The 16,683-nt window shown below is 47.5% G+C and overlaps 2 protein-coding genes and 1 long non-coding RNA gene across 6 annotated transcripts in view; 2 read left to right on the forward strand and 1 right to left on the reverse strand.

Annotated features, from left to right (window-relative positions):
- The first annotated feature begins 3,466 nt into the window (after window positions 1-3,466).
- On the forward strand, window positions 3,467-11,203 carry LOC310692280. 3 transcript variants are annotated; one of them, XR_014518708.1, is made up of 6 exons: window positions 3,467-3,654; window positions 3,820-3,909; window positions 5,178-5,343; window positions 6,053-7,576; window positions 7,716-7,820; window positions 10,259-11,203. It is a non-coding gene; the product is annotated as an uncharacterized lncRNA (long non-coding RNA). The 3 variants fall into 3 exon arrangements; XR_014518709.1 differs by lacking the exon at window positions 10,259-11,203 and having other exon boundaries at window positions 5,055-5,343; XR_014518710.1 differs by lacking the exon at window positions 10,259-11,203 and having other exon boundaries at window positions 7,382-7,576.
- On the reverse strand, window positions 7,793-11,817 carry LOC310692278 (uncharacterized protein C14orf119 homolog). The gene is made up of 2 exons (XM_083472955.1): window positions 11,681-11,817; window positions 7,793-8,329 (listed from the first exon to the last, which is right to left on the reverse strand). The coding sequence occupies exon 2, from the start codon at window positions 8,326-8,328 to the stop codon at window positions 7,981-7,983; it is 348 nt and encodes a 115-aa protein (XP_083329081.1). The 5' UTR covers window position 8,329; window positions 11,681-11,817; the 3' UTR covers window positions 7,793-7,980.
- A 444-nt stretch (window positions 11,818-12,261) lies between these two features.
- The window catches only part of ACIN1 (apoptotic chromatin condensation inducer 1), a gene marked incomplete at its 5' end in the record, with an annotated part of 37,606 nt that continues 33,184 nt past the window's right edge, over window positions 12,262-16,683 (forward strand). For both annotated transcript variants that reach the window (XM_083472954.1, XM_083472953.1), the window contains one exon: window positions 12,262-12,399. In XM_083472954.1, the coding sequence (XP_083329080.1) occupies window positions 12,262-12,399 (138 nt within the window). The remainder of the gene's footprint in view (window positions 12,400-16,683) is intronic.

Raw genomic sequence — 16,683 nt, forward strand, 5'->3', positions numbered from 1 at the left:
AAGGAAAAACAGGACATTCCAGGATCAAATCAGAAACCGGGAAGGCTTCTCTAAATCAGGGACGTCCCTGGAAAACAGGGACACTTGGAGGGTCTGCCAGAGAATTCTGGGAGCTGTTGTTTTTAAGGGTGCTGAGGGTTGTTAAAAGACCCCCTATTCCCCCTCACAAAGCTACAATTCTCAAATTTCCCTATCATGAGGGATTTATTGTTAAACCACTCTAGCAATATTGCAGCTCTGGGGTCTTGTAACTCTAAATGTCTTAAATTAAATAGTGCCTTTTATGCCCAAAGGGGAAAACTGGGGCATTCTCAGGTAGAACACATGATTTAGGGGCAAATCGGAAGAAACATGAATCAGGTTTTCCGTAGACAAAAATAAAATAAAAATTAATGCGAAGTAGAAATACCATAGAAGTGATCTGCCACAGAGGTTTTTCCAAAACTTCTTTGCCTCCAGAGAGGAGGGATGAAATAATCTGGCAGAGGAGGGTTTTGGGGGTGGAGGGCAGGGGAACAGGAAGATATAAGTTTAGCGTGAAAAGAAATCACAAGAGAGGTAAAAAGAAAACAGCTACTATGAGATAGGAAGAGGGAAAAGAAAAAGCCTTCTTTGCTTAGAGACTCTGGAACAGCAAATTCTGCCTAAATTGGGGAGGCTGAGAGACACAATACCTCCAGAACAGACAGTAGTTTCTGTCCTTGTCTTGAGGAAAAGCTGAGCTGTGGAACTCCTTGCCACAAGGAAAACGCTGTGGCAAAGGACTTAGTGATTTCCAGAGATGGATTAGGTGTTAGCAGAGAGCGATGTCAGTCATTGCCAACCGACTATATCAAACCATTTTGTGACAAGGGGGTCTCGGTAATTTCCATCCTTCTCTAGTGGACCTTGAGGGGAGAAGGTCTGAGATCCCTCGCAGCGCAGGAGACCCCAGTTCAAGGAAGAGGAAGTTACCAATCTGTAGGTGGAATTTGGGGTTGGTTTCGGAGCTGGGGGGGGGGTGAGAAGCCATCTTGCTCTTTGCCTCAGGCCAGCAAAATGCCCTGGGCCAAACATGTTTAAAAGAATCTGATATGTCTCCAGGGATCCCAGGACACTGTTGGAAAACCACTGCAAAATACATTGTGAAATGTTAGGCCTGCAATCATCAAATCAACAGCCATTGAGCCTCAGACTTGGCACAGGGCTGCAAGGGCCTCTGCTGGCCACGAGTGGAGTTAACACAGGACTTCCTGACAGACATTTGCCTCCCTCCAAGGCCTCAAGCAAAAAAAAATATGTATTTATTTCCCTCTGCTGCTACTGGATCCTTTCAATTGGCATTACATGGAATTGAATCTGGGACGACTGGCTTACTATTTCTGCCAGTTGCCTCAGCTGCTCTCGGAGAAAGGCCCGTCTAGTTCCAGCATCCTGTTCTCAAATAAATACTGTACATACATGGCCACGTGCCATGGATTCTTGAGCTGTGATTCCTGCGTTGCGGGGGTTGGGCTAGATGACCTTTGGGAACATTTCCATCTCTAGAAATCTACGATTCTGTGCTTAGAGTCTTCAAGAGCTGCTCTTTAGGCACGCACCGCAGGGCTTGGTTTGCAAGGCAGCTGAGCAGGCCTGTCGCCGGCTGTTGTCGACATGATCAATCTGTTCTTCCTTGCTCCAGATCAGTGGCATAGCGTGGGGGGTGCAGGGGGGGCCGGCCGCACCGGGCGCAACATCTGGGGGTTAGGGGGCGCAAATCCACGGGTTAGGAGGTGCAAATTACTTGCCTTGCCCTGGGTGCTGACAACCCACGCTACGCCACTGCTCCAGATTAACACATAAACACACACACACACGGAGAATCTTTAAAGAATATTTAGAAAACTATGGTATAAAAGGAAACATCCTGGCAGAATTAGACTGATCCCTGTATTGTATGAATATAGGTTTGTAGGGAGGTATAAAGAAACTATATAAGAAATATGTAACTGCAGTATAAAGTAATGGATAGACAAAGTACAGTGAGATTAATTGGAAGTCATTTTTAATCCCCCCCTATAAATTTTATAATTGCTTTCAATACCAGGAGTATATATGACAATTATACTAATCTTGTTGTATCTTAGAGTGGTGGTTTGTTTTATTTTTCTGTTATTTGTATGCTTGTTTAGTTGTTTGTCTGTTTTTTCATAAATGTATTTATTTTAAATTAATAAAGATATATTTTTAAAAAACCCCACAAAAAACCCCACACCCCACATTCTGAAGGATGGCACCCGAAGGAAAGTGTGTGCGTGCAGGAGAGGAAGCAATTGAGAGGGACTTGAGTGCAAACAGGAAAAAAAGACGCGGCAATGCAGAAGTCAGCCTGCTCACATCCCTCCTCAAAAATTTCCTGTAAGCCCCACCTAAGGGAATTTCACTCAGCAGGGAACAATTGGAAGGCCAAAGGTCTAAGGCTGAGTCTAAGCAGAAGGAGATTTTATTTACAGTGGTATCTTGGTTTACGAACTTAATCCGTTCCGGAAATCCTTTCTCAAACCACAGCATTCTTAAACCAAGGTGTGCTCTCCCATAGCAGCGGTGGACTCAATTTACAAATGGAACACACTCGACAAGAAGCGGAACATGTTCTTATTCCAAAGCAAAGTTCACAAACCAAAACACCTACTTCCGGGTTTGCAGCGTTCTTAATCTAAGTTGCTCATAAACTAAGCTGCTCTTAAACCAAGGTACCACTGCATTTTATTGTGTTTATGTTGCAGCAAGAAAGAAACGATTACTGGCCACACCTGTCTGAATGCAACTGGGAAAACGTGCCTGTGTAAGTAAAATAGAGGCAAAATCTCTGGCCTGGGAACGGTTAGGATTCATGGATCTGTCAATTCCAGTTTTCTCGATTTCTAATTTTTCCAAACATAAATTCAATTCTCTACTTCGTTGTAACAATTTGCAATTAAAGGGGGGGGGGAATCGTTGTGAATATTAGTCAGCATTCTAGTGTGAATTTCTGCTAACGAACACATTTTTGTAAGTGCTTTCATACATATGTATGTGTGATCATTGATGTTTCTAAGTGACATACATAAAAACAAGCCAGCTGGAACAGAAAAAGTCTTAGTAACGCGAAGAGTGTCCCTGTCTAATTTCAGGTGGGAAGGAGTTCCATAGGCTTGGGCTCCACAGCTGAGGCTGCTGCTGCCACATTTCTGGGGGACAAATTTGCAAATATGGGGACATTCCGAGGACGGAATTTGTCCGGGGACAGATTTGCAAATCCGGGGACTGTCCCGGGGGACGTCTGGTAACCCTAGCCTAGAGCCCATCTGCCTACTCGCCACAAGACCACGAAGTTCAGAGTCTAAGATTACGCAGGGAAGTCAACAAGTTCGTCTGGGCTTTGCATCAACAGCGTCTTATTTACAGCAGCCCTGGGGATGTTGCAACCTGACCGCTTTGCTGTGTCCCCCCCCCCTCTTTTCTTATCTCGCTTCTCAGATGATTTATTGCAGGTCCTACCTAAACACAGCCAAGGGCTTTGGGATTGGCAGACAAGATGTCTTGCCTCAGGGCTGGGGTCGGGGCAAAACCGAAAGCAGACAGGCTCTCCTATTGACACCAAGAAAGCTAGAGGCAGATCAAGGAGATGGAGCAACTTCGCAATGAGGAAAGGTTGCAACATTCGGGCCTTTTTAGTTTAGAGAAATGGCAAGTAAAGGGGAGGCATGATAAGTGCCTGAAATCATGCAGTGCGGAGAAAAGAGATAGAAAGTAGGAAGGGGGTATTGTTTTGTTTTATTATGTATTTATTATGTATTTTGCATCTCATTTTGTCAGCTACGGCAACAGCTCGCCTCTCCAAAAGAGTATGGGAGAACGTGATGCAAACGTCCAGTACCAAGATATTGAGCACGCCGATTTATGGAAGTGAGTCATGGGCAACATATAACCTGTTATAAGAATTCTGAGGTCTCAGAAATAGAATAAGTATTCATAAATTCACACATATCTAAATATATGAACCATGTGTCTGGAGGAGCAATCCTGAAGCCATTTTGACTCTCCCAGTGACCTCAAATATTCCTCGGCAGTAAGGGAGGCAAATGGGGAAAGCCTTCCCATTGTCCTTTTCCTTGCAAATCTTGCCTTAAGGGTGTATTTGTGTACGAATAGGGTGAGCCTGTGACCTGGATTCAGGAACTAAACCATCACAAAAGATTGGCCAGGTTGCCCAGGTCATACAATCAGTGACCATTATCAGGTATCCTGGTAGGCAGGATTTCTGCTGTAAACTGCCTCCTTCTGTGATGCATGTATGATTTTTTTTGGGGGGGGGCGGGGTATTGGGCTACAGGGTGGGCAATTTCAAGAGTCTATATAGGGGCTTGCGCAGCATTGCTCAGGGTTCTCCTCCCTCCTGCGTGTGGTGAGTGGGGACCCTGTTACAACAGTTCCTTTAATAAAGATAAGGCTTACTAGCCGCTTTGCTTCTCAGTATACAGTGGTGCCCCGCAAGACGAATGCCTTGCAAGACGGAAAACTCGCTAGACGAAAGAGTTTTCCGTTTTGGAGGTGCTTCGCAAAACGAATCTCCTATGGGATTGCTTCGCAAGACGAAAATGTCTTGCGAGTTCCTGCGGGTTTTTTCCCCTCCCCCCCTTTTTCTAAGCCGCTAAGCCACTTATCAGCTGATCCGATAAGCTGAAAAGCCGCTAATAGCGCTAATCCTCTAATCCGTCAATGGGCTTGCTTCGCAAGACAAAAAAACCGCTAGATGAAGAGAATCACAGAACGGATTCTTTTCGTCTTGCGAGGCACCACTGTATTCTGGTTGGCCTGTTATTTTCTCCTACCAATAGGGGACCCACTTAAGGACTCTATACGGGCTCTGGAATACCCCATAAGGGAAAGGGAACAGTTTTCTTACAAGAAACAGTTAGAAGTGACATCTCAACACCTTCCACATGCGCTGTGTCAGGAGAAATTGGGGCGTTACAGGGCAGGGCAGAATTTCTAACAAAGGTGTGCTCTCCCAAGCCTACATTCCCAGCATGTTTGCACTCCTGTCTCAGCGATCTCTACGCTGGCTTGGTGATGTCCACAGAATGCAAGATGGCAGGACCCCCAAGAATGTAGGAATCCCTTGCAAAGGACCACCGAGCCTAGAGACAGACAGTCAGATCTTGTATCCATAGCAGTGACCAGAGGAGGAATGACCGCTGGGAGGAGCATAGAGAGAAGAAATGCCACGGTGCAACTGCAGCAGCACAACCGGATGCCTTCACCTGCCCCGGATGCAACAAAACATGTCTCTCCCGCATCGGTCCCTACAGCAACAGCAGGAGCTGCTACCATCCAAAGGTGAAGCAGACAGGTGCCAACAACATTCTCCTTTTGTATTTCTCTGTTGCGAACCGCCCTGGGATGTTTGGATGAAGGGCCGTATACAGCGGTACCTTGGTTTTCGAATGTAATCCGTTCCACAAGTCCATTTGAGTGCCGAAATGTTTGAAAACTGAAGGCGGAAGCCTCATTTCCTGTTCGATTTCCAAGGTGCATTCGAAACCTGAGGCATTTGCTTCTGGGTTTTCGGCATCCGAGTTCTGAAATGTTCAACTACGGAGCCGTTTGAAAACCAAGGTACCACTGTACAAATGTAATAAATAATATTAATAGTATTTTTTCTCCTTTTCCTAATTCTCACTGGCTACATTCAAATGAAGGAAAGCTACTGCATATCAACCTAATCAAGTTGTGGTTCCTTTTTCTGGTTATTTGGCTATAGCTTTAGATAGAATACAGATAATTGAACAAACATTGTTGCATTACATTCTTCATGAAATTATCTTTCCACTGATATGTAATTTTACGGTATTATTCCAAAAAAAGTAGTGTTACGAGCCATCAAACCTCAGAAAGACACTTTTCCCAAAAGGTTTCCACAATTTTGACCACTAGTGTAGACCTGGCCTTGTACATCTTACTGGAATGGGGGGAAACTGAGTGCAGACTGCAACTGGCAGAAATCCATTTATTGGTTAACGTTCCTGTTCCGCCTTTCTTCCACAAGGGAACTCGAGTCTACCTGGGAGCTACAGATGGTTTCCGTGTGTCTCCAGCCGCTGAATGGACGCAAATGTGGACACCTTCAGACCACCCCGTGACTTGTAGGGCGTCATAATCCATTTCAACGATAATTGCAAGTGTGTGTGTTTCTGTCTGTTGATGTGCCCAGCCAGACATGTTACAGGCATTCCAGTCTGTTAGGTATTTGTATTAATTACGGGCTTAATATCCAAGCTATGGCTGCTAAGAGGTTTCTGGAACTCTGTCATAAGGCACAGCTTGCCTGTGATTTCGCAAACAGGGCCTCCCCTGCCTGTAAACGGCTAATCCCATTGATACAGAGGCTTGATTGTTCTCCAGCACACATTCCTATTTTTAAGTCAGCCGCCAGCAAAGCAAACTTTTAAGGAAAGGCACCCAGGAGGCTTTGTCCTGGTCGGCCAACCTAAAGCTGGTCTCTTGGCAGAGCAGGATTAAATTTGATCACGGTGACCTTCCTGATCTTAAGGGGGCTAACAAAGACAGAAGTGTTTTATTTATTTTAAGGTTTCAGCAGATGCCCTCCACTGGCTTAGAAAGGGCAGATATTATGATCGGTACGATTTAGACCAAGGGTGGCCAACCAATTCCCACAGGCCATAACTACCCACTCAATTATTATTTTTTTAAAAAACACGGTATTTGCCCCTCACTCCAAAGATTCCCTGCTGAAATGCCATGGTACCAAAAGCTTTTAAAAATATGTGTCTCAAGGCCTCCCACTATTTCCCCTATTTTTAAATTTAAAAATATATATCCTTAATTATTTTTAAAAAAAGAACGACTCCAGAAAATTCCCTCCTGGGAATCCACAAGGTTTTTTGTACAATCTCCCATGCAGTTGTCCATCAAAAAATATCTTGTGAATGCAATAATGAATCAGAAAAACATTTAAAATAATGTAGAACAGATGATGAAGGCGGCTTTGAGAACTGCAGTTCCCATTATGCCCACTTATTTTTACTTTTTTGGCCACACCCACTCTACCATGCCCCTCCCCCTAAAACTTAGTGATGGTCAATGCAATCCTTGGCCCAAAAAAGGTTCGCTGCTGCTGATTTACACATTTGTGGTACAGGAAAAACAGAAGATTGTCCCCCAGGAGATCAATGCCCTAGGTCAAAAATTAAAATAAAAGTGTCAAAAATTAAAATAAAATAAATTATCAAATATTCTCCTCTCAGTTTTCTCCTAAACGTGATTTCTACTCAAACCAAAAGAGCCTTTAACTGCCTGTGGGTGGGATGTTTTTTTAACACATTTCTTCCCCTGCTTGGTTTTATTGTATGTACAGTCGAACCTTGAGCTGCGAACGCAATCTGTCCTGAAGGCACGTCCGCAACTCGAAGCGTTTGCATCCAGAAGTGCCGCGTTTGCGCATGCGCACGGTGCAATTTAGCGCTTCTGCATGTGCGGCGAAACCCGGAAGTAACCCATTCTGGTAGTTCCGGGTTGCCACAGAACATAATGCAAAAAGACGCGACATGAGGTATGACTGTATGTGGGACTGCTTGTTTGTTTGTAAGTCACTTTGGGTTGCCCTGCGAAAGATAAAGCGACTGACATATTGAATAATAATAATAATAATAATAATAACAATAATAGCATTATTGCATTTCTGTTTGCAGGTAGGGAGAGGTTAGTGACAGATGAAAGAGGCTCTGACAATCAAAAAACAGGAGAGAAATACAGCTGGCTCAACTCCTTTCAGGATAACCAACCATTTGCATTTGGTATATATGTTTATTCTGTTTCCCTACAGCTGGCAGTCACACATAAGATTGAGAAAATTGAGGGGGGGGGAGAGAGGGAGGACCTGGCACAACCATGAGGAATGTAAAAGTAGTCACTGCATAATGTTTTCGAGTGGGGGGAGGTACTACTCAGCCCCTGTTACGCCTGCCCAGCGGTCGCCGCCACCTCTTGGTAAAACCGGGAGGCCAGATCCGGCACGGCCTCCTCCAGCTGCCTGACGAATTCGTTCCGCTCGGCCTCCGACCAGCTGCGAAACCACTGGTCCCACAGCCTCATCTGGCACTCAAAGATGGAGGGGGGCTTCCCGGGTCCCACGCTGAGCCCCGCCAGCCCTTCCAGCAGGGGGAGCACCTTCCACGGCACGGCCTTGTCCACCAGGTCGCGGAGGAACTGCTCTCGTTGCGCCGGGGCCCAGCCCGACAGCCAGTGTAGGAGGCAGCGCATCTCTTGCGCGGTCACGTACGACAGGGGCAGTGGTTCGGACATCCTGCGGGGCAGGGGAAGAGCGGTGAAGAAACACAGGCAAGGGGAATTATGTGGCTTTGGGAGAAGCGAAGGAGCCTTCAGGAGACAGGGAGAGAGAAACAGGGCTTTGGGGAAGGGTGGATTCAAACTCAAGGGTGGGAATAATAATTTTTATTTATTTATTTATATCTCGCCCTCCCCAGCCAAAGCAGGGCTCAGAGCGGCTAACAACAATAAAAGCAACACAGCATTCTAAAATCAATTCATTTTAAAATCAATTCAAAATCAAATTAATTAATGGCAACCATTGGGCTAGAGTTCTATGAGGATTACCAAAAGAGGGGATCAGGCTGTGCCTTGGCCAAAGGCCTGGTGGAACAGCTCTGTCTTGCAGGCCCTGCGGAAAGATGTCAAGACCTGCAGGGACCTAGTCTCTTGTGAAAGAGCGTTCCACCAGATCGGGGCCACGGCCGAAAAAGCCCTGGCTCTGGTTGAGGCCAGCTTAGCCTCCCTGTGGCCTGGGACCTCCAAGATGTTTTGGTTTGAAGACTGTAAGGTCCTCTGTGGGATATACCAGGAGAGGCGGTCCTGTAGGTATGAGGGTCCTAGGCCTCATAGCATAACTTTTGCCAAGCCCAGTAAGGTCAGTCCTTGATGTTTCCAGACAAGCAAAGTACCCTTAATAGCTAACTTGCAACATGGGTGTAGCGGTTCAGGGTCCGTGGGGGGGGGGAGCGTTGAAGACCCCTTATACCAGGGGTCTGCAACCTTTAAGACAAAAAGAGCCACTTGGACCCGTTTCTGAAGGGAAAAAAACTGGGAGCCGCAAAACTCATCATTATAAAAATAACTTTTTGTCACTTTTTTATTATTTCTTTGTTTGACCCCTCAGAATTACTCCTCCTCATAGAAATAAACGTTAAATTAACAAGTTACCTTTTTGTGTGTGTTCCTCACTCCCCTTCAAAACAGTGACCAGCGTACATGCCCCCTTTCAATGCAGTGACCAGCGTACATGCCCCTTACAATGTAGCGGGCGGGCGGGCAGGAAGGTGACGTCGGGACGGTGTGTGACTAACACACACACCGCCCCCATGCGACGTCACAGCCAGTACAGCGTCCGCCACAGTGGGGAGTGTCGGGGCGCACAATGCGCCTCCTCCCCTCACTAGTATCCGCCCCGGAGCCATGACAAAGGTGTAAAAGAGCCACATGCTGCTCTGGAGCCACGGGTTGCCGACCCCTGCCTTATACTATGTCTGCAGCAGGGCACGGCCTCCAGCGACTTAAGAGTCACTTCTCAGCATGAAAGAGGAGCTTTTTAGCCACCAGGGATTGGCTCCTAGGGTCACTCTTGGGAAAGTGCATGCAAAGAAAACCATTCAGAAATCACGGAAGTGTTGAGTTGAAAGGGACCCAAACCCGTTGCAAAGCAGTTGTTCTGTATGCTCCAAATCTAAGCATTTAGGGGCACATTTCCAAGAGAATTGTGTGCATGTTCTGTTACGTATAATGAAACTTCAGAGGAAACTTAGATGGTTGTAATATCTTAGAAGGGGCGTGTCTGTGACTGTGCCTCTCTTTTAGTCTCCCTCTCCCTGATCTCTCCTCCTCCTCACTCGATATAATAATAATAATAATAATAAATTTTATTTCTATCCCGCCCTCCCCAGCCGAAGCCGGGCTCAGGGCGGCTAACAACAATCAAAATAGTCCAACATTCTAAAACATTCATTATAAAATTAATTAAATCAAATTAGAATCAAATTAATGGCAACCATCAAGCAAAATTTTGTGCAGATTGCCAGAGGAGGGGGTCAGGCTGCGCCCTGACAAAAGGCCTGGTGGAACAGCTCTGTCTTGCAGGCCCTGCGGAAGGATGTCAGGTCCTGCAGGGCCCTCGTCTCTTGGGACAGAGCGTTCCACCAGTATCAATTCTTCTCCTTTTTAGAAATCCAGCAAAATGTGTTTCCCATCAAAGGAATGGAAAAAGGATACCAGCCAATACTATTATTTCCACTTCCACAGGAATAGTTGCCAAAATCCGTCCCCTGCAGGTGCCACGAATTGAACCTGGCGTTTTGCTCCACGTGCTCCACCTCCGGCTATGAAAGTGACACAGCCTATACAAATGAGGGGACCAACGCATGCCTTGAAGGCAGAGTATTGGCAAATGGGTGTCGATGGTGCAATAGGAACTTACAGGAAATGGTGCTGCTCCAGCTGCCTGCATGTAACAATCACTCTAGAAGGCTGCAACACCACAGTGAGCTGTGCAAAACTGTGGCAGGCTCTCGTGAAGAGCAGCGGAAGTAAACAAGAGATGGAAAAGACCCTGCGAATCCTGGAGACGAAGAACTGTACAGCAGAAATGACCAACTGAAATGAAACTGATATGGGATCCCATATGCTAGTTGCAGGGGGAGGTTATGAAGGCTGCTTCTTCAAACTACCAGGGACCTTACAAGAGAAGATTTGAAACAGAGAATTCTGGAAGAAGGTGGAGAGAGGAAGCTGAATATATGAGTGTCCAGTCAGGAATGCCCTGATGGTGCATGGGAATGAGGATAGGGGGTGGGCTAGGGATGTTTACATGTGAAACCTGGGTTCAAACTGTCTATCCGCTAAGGATGTAAAATGAGAATATTATTGTATATATTTATTTCCCCTGATGGAACTCAAGGCAACTTTTAGGATCTGAAAAGAACCTGAATCAAACACAGGGTGACGTTCTTATCATTTTTTAAGCAATGAAACTAGGATCCACTAATACCCTATGAATACACGGGCAGGAAACATCCCAGTAACTAATTAAAATGTTGCAGCAAATAGCTTCCTTTTTTCTTTTTTTTACACCAGGGGGCATAATCTGAGCCACCTCTTAGCTCCTGGGGGGAGGGGGGTCAGTGGCGTAGCGTGGGGGGTGCAGGGGGGGCCGGCCGCACCGGGCGCAACACCTGAGGGTTAGGGGGCGCAAATCCACGGTTAGGGGGCGCAAATTACTTGCCTTGCCCCGGGTGCTGACAACCCACGCTACGCCACTGAGGGGGATGTCCGTTTTTGATCTGAGGACTCCCGCAATCGTCCACCCACCCCACCTCCCGAAAACGTGGAACGTCTCAGAAAGATCAGCCCTAAGCATAGTTCTGATTCAAGTGCAAATATAGCCCCGAGATTTCAGAAGGAAGGATCAAGTTTCGTCCCTAACACTTTCCTCACCACCACCCCCCACCCATTCATTTGTGCAAATGCCACAACGGGAGGGGCTGCCATTGCAATTCCACGATTCCCTCCCCTCCTATATAACATAACGGGGTGGGGGGGGGTGACGCTCCCAAGAAAGATCCCCGGAAAGCCGGCGCCGAGTTCTCACCTGAGTCCACTCCCTGCTCAACACGCGCCGCCTCCTGTCCCGACATCCAATGTTGCCGCTTCCATTTTTCACCTCGGGGAGGAGACTCGGGAGCAGGGACGGAAAGAGCCGAGCGCGTCCGGAAACGCCCGAACTTCAATCCAGTGATTTGCGCGGGGGAGGAGGAGGAAAGAACGACGATCGCCTTCCTCTCGGCGGAAATTGCCGAGGGGGTTTCGCGCGACACGGCCGGGGGTTCCGGCGATCGCCGGAAGTTACCGAGGACCTTGCCGGAACTTGCTTCCGGATTGGAGCGCTCCTCGGGAGACCCGGAAACACCCGAAATAGCCCGGAAAGAATCGCCGGGCGAGGGTAGCACCCGCGCAACTCCCCCCTTCGCCCTCCCTCCCTCCCCTCATTTGGGGTTCTGGATACTGAGCGGAAGTGGCCGGAAACGCACGACTGCGAACGAAGCGCGGGCGGAGATTCGCGAGCGAAGTCGAAGGCGGTGTCGGAGGTCGCCTCAGAGCGCCGAAGCCCCCTCCGGAAGTTTCCGAACGCCCCCGAAGCTCCGGGGAGGGCAGGCAGCGGCGCCACACAAGATGGCGGACGGGGAGGAGGTTACTCTGGACGGGAGGCCGCTCCAGGCGTTGAGGGTCGCCGACCTGAAGGCGGCTCTGGAGCAGCGCGGCCTGGCGAAGAGCGGGCAGAAGAGCGCGTTGATCAAGCGCCTCCGCGGGGTGAGAGAAAGGGCCCGGCGGAAGGGGGCCCTGGGGCCCGGGCCGCTCCGCGCATGCGCAGACCCAGACAGGCAGTTTTTTGGCCTCAGCGACGGGGCTCGTGGCCCCGGGGTGCAGATCGTTAGTACGCATGTGCGGGGCAGTATCCCACTACTGCCACCAAGTGGCGGGGCGAGGTTGTGCGGGGCGCCACCGGTTGCACAAGTGGGGGGGGGACGGTGCCCACACCACCAAAGGGAGAGGGCCCCCCACTTCTGACATCACTTTGGGGTCACCCAGCAGGAGAAGGGAGTGGAGGCCCTCCTTTAAAAAAAATGGGGGGGGGGAGATCTCGTGAAAGCTGGATCTCCTGTTACTAAATCAAAGCGGGATTGGGATCCAGTGTTGGAGGGAAAGTGGTAGGTTTTATAACTCATTAAATTACAACTATATCCCTTTTCAGTTTCACCTTTCACCCTTGCAAAATTGTTTTTTGAGGTGGGGTGTCCCCCTGGTTAATTCACTGTGTTTTATACCTTCATTGAGCTTCCCTGGCAAATGTTACAGGCGGTTAGGACGAGCCAGGTGAGCTTTGCAAGAGCTGAGCTGCTGTGTTGGAGCTCTCCCAGTTGAAGATGCGTTGCATTTTTATTTTACGTAAAGTTTCTACAAAAGGTTAAAGTGTGCAGAGGGTTTTGCGAGTATATCACTTGAGCACGTTGAGAACTTTGCACAAGGTCGGCTCCAAGTCTTTCAACTTCAGAACTGTACTCCGCTGAAAGCAGGCATTTAACTATTCTGTCCGTGTATAGAGGTACGAAGGAGAGTTGTGTTTGGAATGTAATATAAGTAAATGGAAGCAGAATCTGTGAAGGTATCAGAAGTATAGGGAGCCCAGAGTGAGGGATTGGGAACCTGTGCATTTTACCCTGTGTGGACTTGATGCCATGGGACAGGGAGTGAGCAGTTGAAAAGGAAGACAAGTTGTGGTGCCCTGTCCTGGGCAAAAGTTCGTTATGCTCTGATTTTGGGGTCAAATGGATGTATGGGATAAATGGATATTGCTCGTTCTTATGTCACGTTATTGGAACTGTTCCCAGACTGTACGTGTGTGCATGTGTGGTGTTATCCATTCCCCCCTTTCTTGACTTAAATACTGTGATCATGATAGTAACACCTGCTGAGTTCATGGCAGAGGTAAGATTGGAACCCAGGGCTTTCCTGCTTCACTGTGGAATCTTTTGGGTTACAGTAGCTGTCAGTCCTCTGGGTGTCGGTGCTTTTCTGGCTGCTTACAGTGTAGTACTATGCCAATTTTCCAATTTGTGAATAAGCCCTGCTGTGCTCGGTGCACCTTTGTGCCACGTAAATTCATCAAAGCCTTTGGCGTGTAGCTGCAAATTTGGATTATAGAAGCATACGAAGAACCTAGCTGCTGGATCTGGGCACAGGCCTATCTAGTTTAACGTCCTGTTCTCGCTAGTCTGGTGTCCTGTTCTCCAGCAGATGCCCGAGGGAAGCCTGCAGGCAAGACCTGGGCGCAAGAGCACTCTTGAGTCATACCGCCTCTTGACAGTGGAGCTAGATCATAGCCACATCCTCCATTATAAGGCAGTGTGATGTAACACATAGAATTGTAGAGTTGGAAGGGACCACATGGATCATATAGTCTAACCCTTTTGCCCAACCTGGGGCTCAAACCCACAACCTGGAAAGTAAGAGTCTCTTGCTTAAGAAATAGGCCCTCAAATTCAGGTTTGAGTTGAAAGTGGGTCCAGTGTCCGGAAGGGTTGAAGACTATTGGTGTAACAGGTTACTGTGTTGTACAGTGATACCTCGGGTTACATATGCTTCAGGTTACATACGCTTCAGGTTACAGACTCCACTAACCCAGAAATATTACCTCGGGTTAAGAACTTTGCTTCAGGATGAGAACAGAAATCGTGCTCCGGCAGCGCGGCGGCAGCAGGAGGCCCCATTAGCTAAAGTGGTGCTTCAGGTTAAGAACAGTTTCAGGTTAAGAACGGACCTCTGGAACGAATTAAGTACTTAACCCGAGGTACCACTGTACTAGAACTGGGAGGTAAAGGTAAAGGTACCGCTGCCCGAACGGGCCAGTCTTGACAGACTCTGGGGTTTGTGCGCCCATCTCACATCTATAGGCCGGGGGCCAGCGCTGTTCGGAGACACTTCCGGGTCACGTGGCCAGCGTGACAAAGCTGCATCTGGCGAGCCAGCGCAGCACACGGAACGCCGTTTACCTTCCCGCTGGTAAGCGGTACAGAACTGGGAGACTTGGGTTCTAATTGCCATGCCCCCGTGAAGCACATTTGGGGTCAGTATCTCAGCCTCACCTACCTCCACAGGGTTGTTGTGAGGTTAGAACAGGTGGCGTATGAGTTCCCTGAAGGAAGGGCAAGACAGAAATGTAACAGACAACATGGGGCTGTGTGTGGTGAGTCAGTTACGTGTTACATGAATCCTATTTGCACTTACTTCATTGCACATGTGTCATTCTTTCTGCATTAACAGACTCTGTTTGGGCAGATCTTAATTTGAACTGCAACTTGTTAGGATTTGGGGCTGGAAGCACTGAGAGAGCCCACCCTGGAACCTGCAGAGTCGCTCTTCCCTCAGTGACTACAACCAGCCTCACATCATTGGGATTAAAAAGAGAGCCTGCCAGGTGGCCTTGAGCCCCAGCAACTCTCTTTGTAAAAAATTGCCATTGGTGGAAGCGCTGAATTAGGCAAGGCTTGCGCTACAGAATCAGTAACTTCTCTTGAGAATGACTTGTGCTTGGATACAATGCCGTTGCATTTTCCGAGTGTCAGTACTGTACGTTTCTGGCTGGCACTGTAAATTCCCCCATCTGTGTAAAGAACTCGCTTCCTCCTGTATTCTGCATGTTTTCTGTTGATTTGTTCTTTTGGCTGGAGTAATTTGGCCCCCCAAGAGATTTGTTCAATTGACCAAATGAAAGTATCTTTAAAGATAGTTAAAATAGTGACCAACAGGTTGTATGTGAAATTCAAAACATGAATTAGACGGCTGTCATTTGTTGAAGAATATATATATTTATTAGATGCACGCTTCCCTCAAGGAACTCAGTGTGGTGTACATGGTTATCCTGCCATTATATCTGCACAACAACCCTTTGAGGTAGGTTAAATTGAGGGCATTTAATAGGCCCAGCATCACCTAATCAGCTTCATGGCTGAGTGGGGATTTCAACCTAGATCTCCCTGGCCCTAGTCATGAGATCATACAATAGTAGAGTTGGAAGGGATCCTGAGGGTCATCTAGTCCAACCCCCTGCCAAGTCTCCAAACTCTACTCACTGGGCATTAGTTTTTGCTGCCGATTACTTCTTGTGCCCCTGTTTGAAGATGCCTGCAGTTAATAGGAAGTGTTCACTATAAGAAGCATTGCTTTTTTGCAGTTGGGTTTTGCAGGCGTAACGTGACAGTGTACTCAAATTTTAAAAAGTAAACACCTTTACATTGGCACTTAGAGCCTCATGGAATATTTGACCGTGGTCAAATAATGAGCCAACTAACAATTGACCAGTGCACCAACACTACTTCTTGCCACTGTTTTAGTCAGACTTGATCTTCTGAGTTTCAGGCACGAGTGGAAATTTGTCTTTGTTTTCATCACTGAATGACACGGATACCTGATTTCAGCTTTCTTCTTATAGTAGACCTCATTCTGTGTGTGCATTAGGGGTTGTCATTGCTTCTGATTAGGCAATTTGTTGGGGGTGGGGGAAGATGGCCCTTTTGCATTTAGGTTGGCTGGGTTGGCATGTCCCAGGTGGAAGAGGCTACACTCTGGCTTTAAATCAAGTTTAGTTACCATTAGATCAACCCTAGTCGCTCCAGAGATTTTGGACTAAAACTCCCATCTACCACGGTTAGCACAGTCACACTGGCCAAGGTGAATGGGAGATGGGGTCCAGAAAGTTGGAGGGCGCTGGGTTGGGGAAGACCACATTAGTTGCTGTAGGAGACCAGGATTTATCTGAAAAGCACACCGAATATTAAATGAGCCTCAGTGTCATGACTTTGGTTTTTCTTCTTTCAAAGTCAGTTATTATGACCTACCTGAATGGATTGTTGTGCAGATAGAGGATAAAATTTTGTAGCGTCTTTTGCAAATGAAGAAGTGTGCTGCAAATGATTAGCTGTTGCAGAAACTTCCGTGATGCATCTGGCAGGGTTCTGTGTGATGAGAGATGACTTGGGTGGTGTACACGTTTGGTGCTGTATGGATGTGCTGTTTCAGTGAGATGTTGACAAGTTA

This window comes from Podarcis liolepis (genome assembly GCF_965112155.1).
Source record: "Podarcis liolepis genome assembly, chromosome: 13".
Classification (NCBI taxonomy): Eukaryota; Metazoa; Chordata; class Lepidosauria; order Squamata; family Lacertidae; genus Podarcis; species Podarcis liolepis.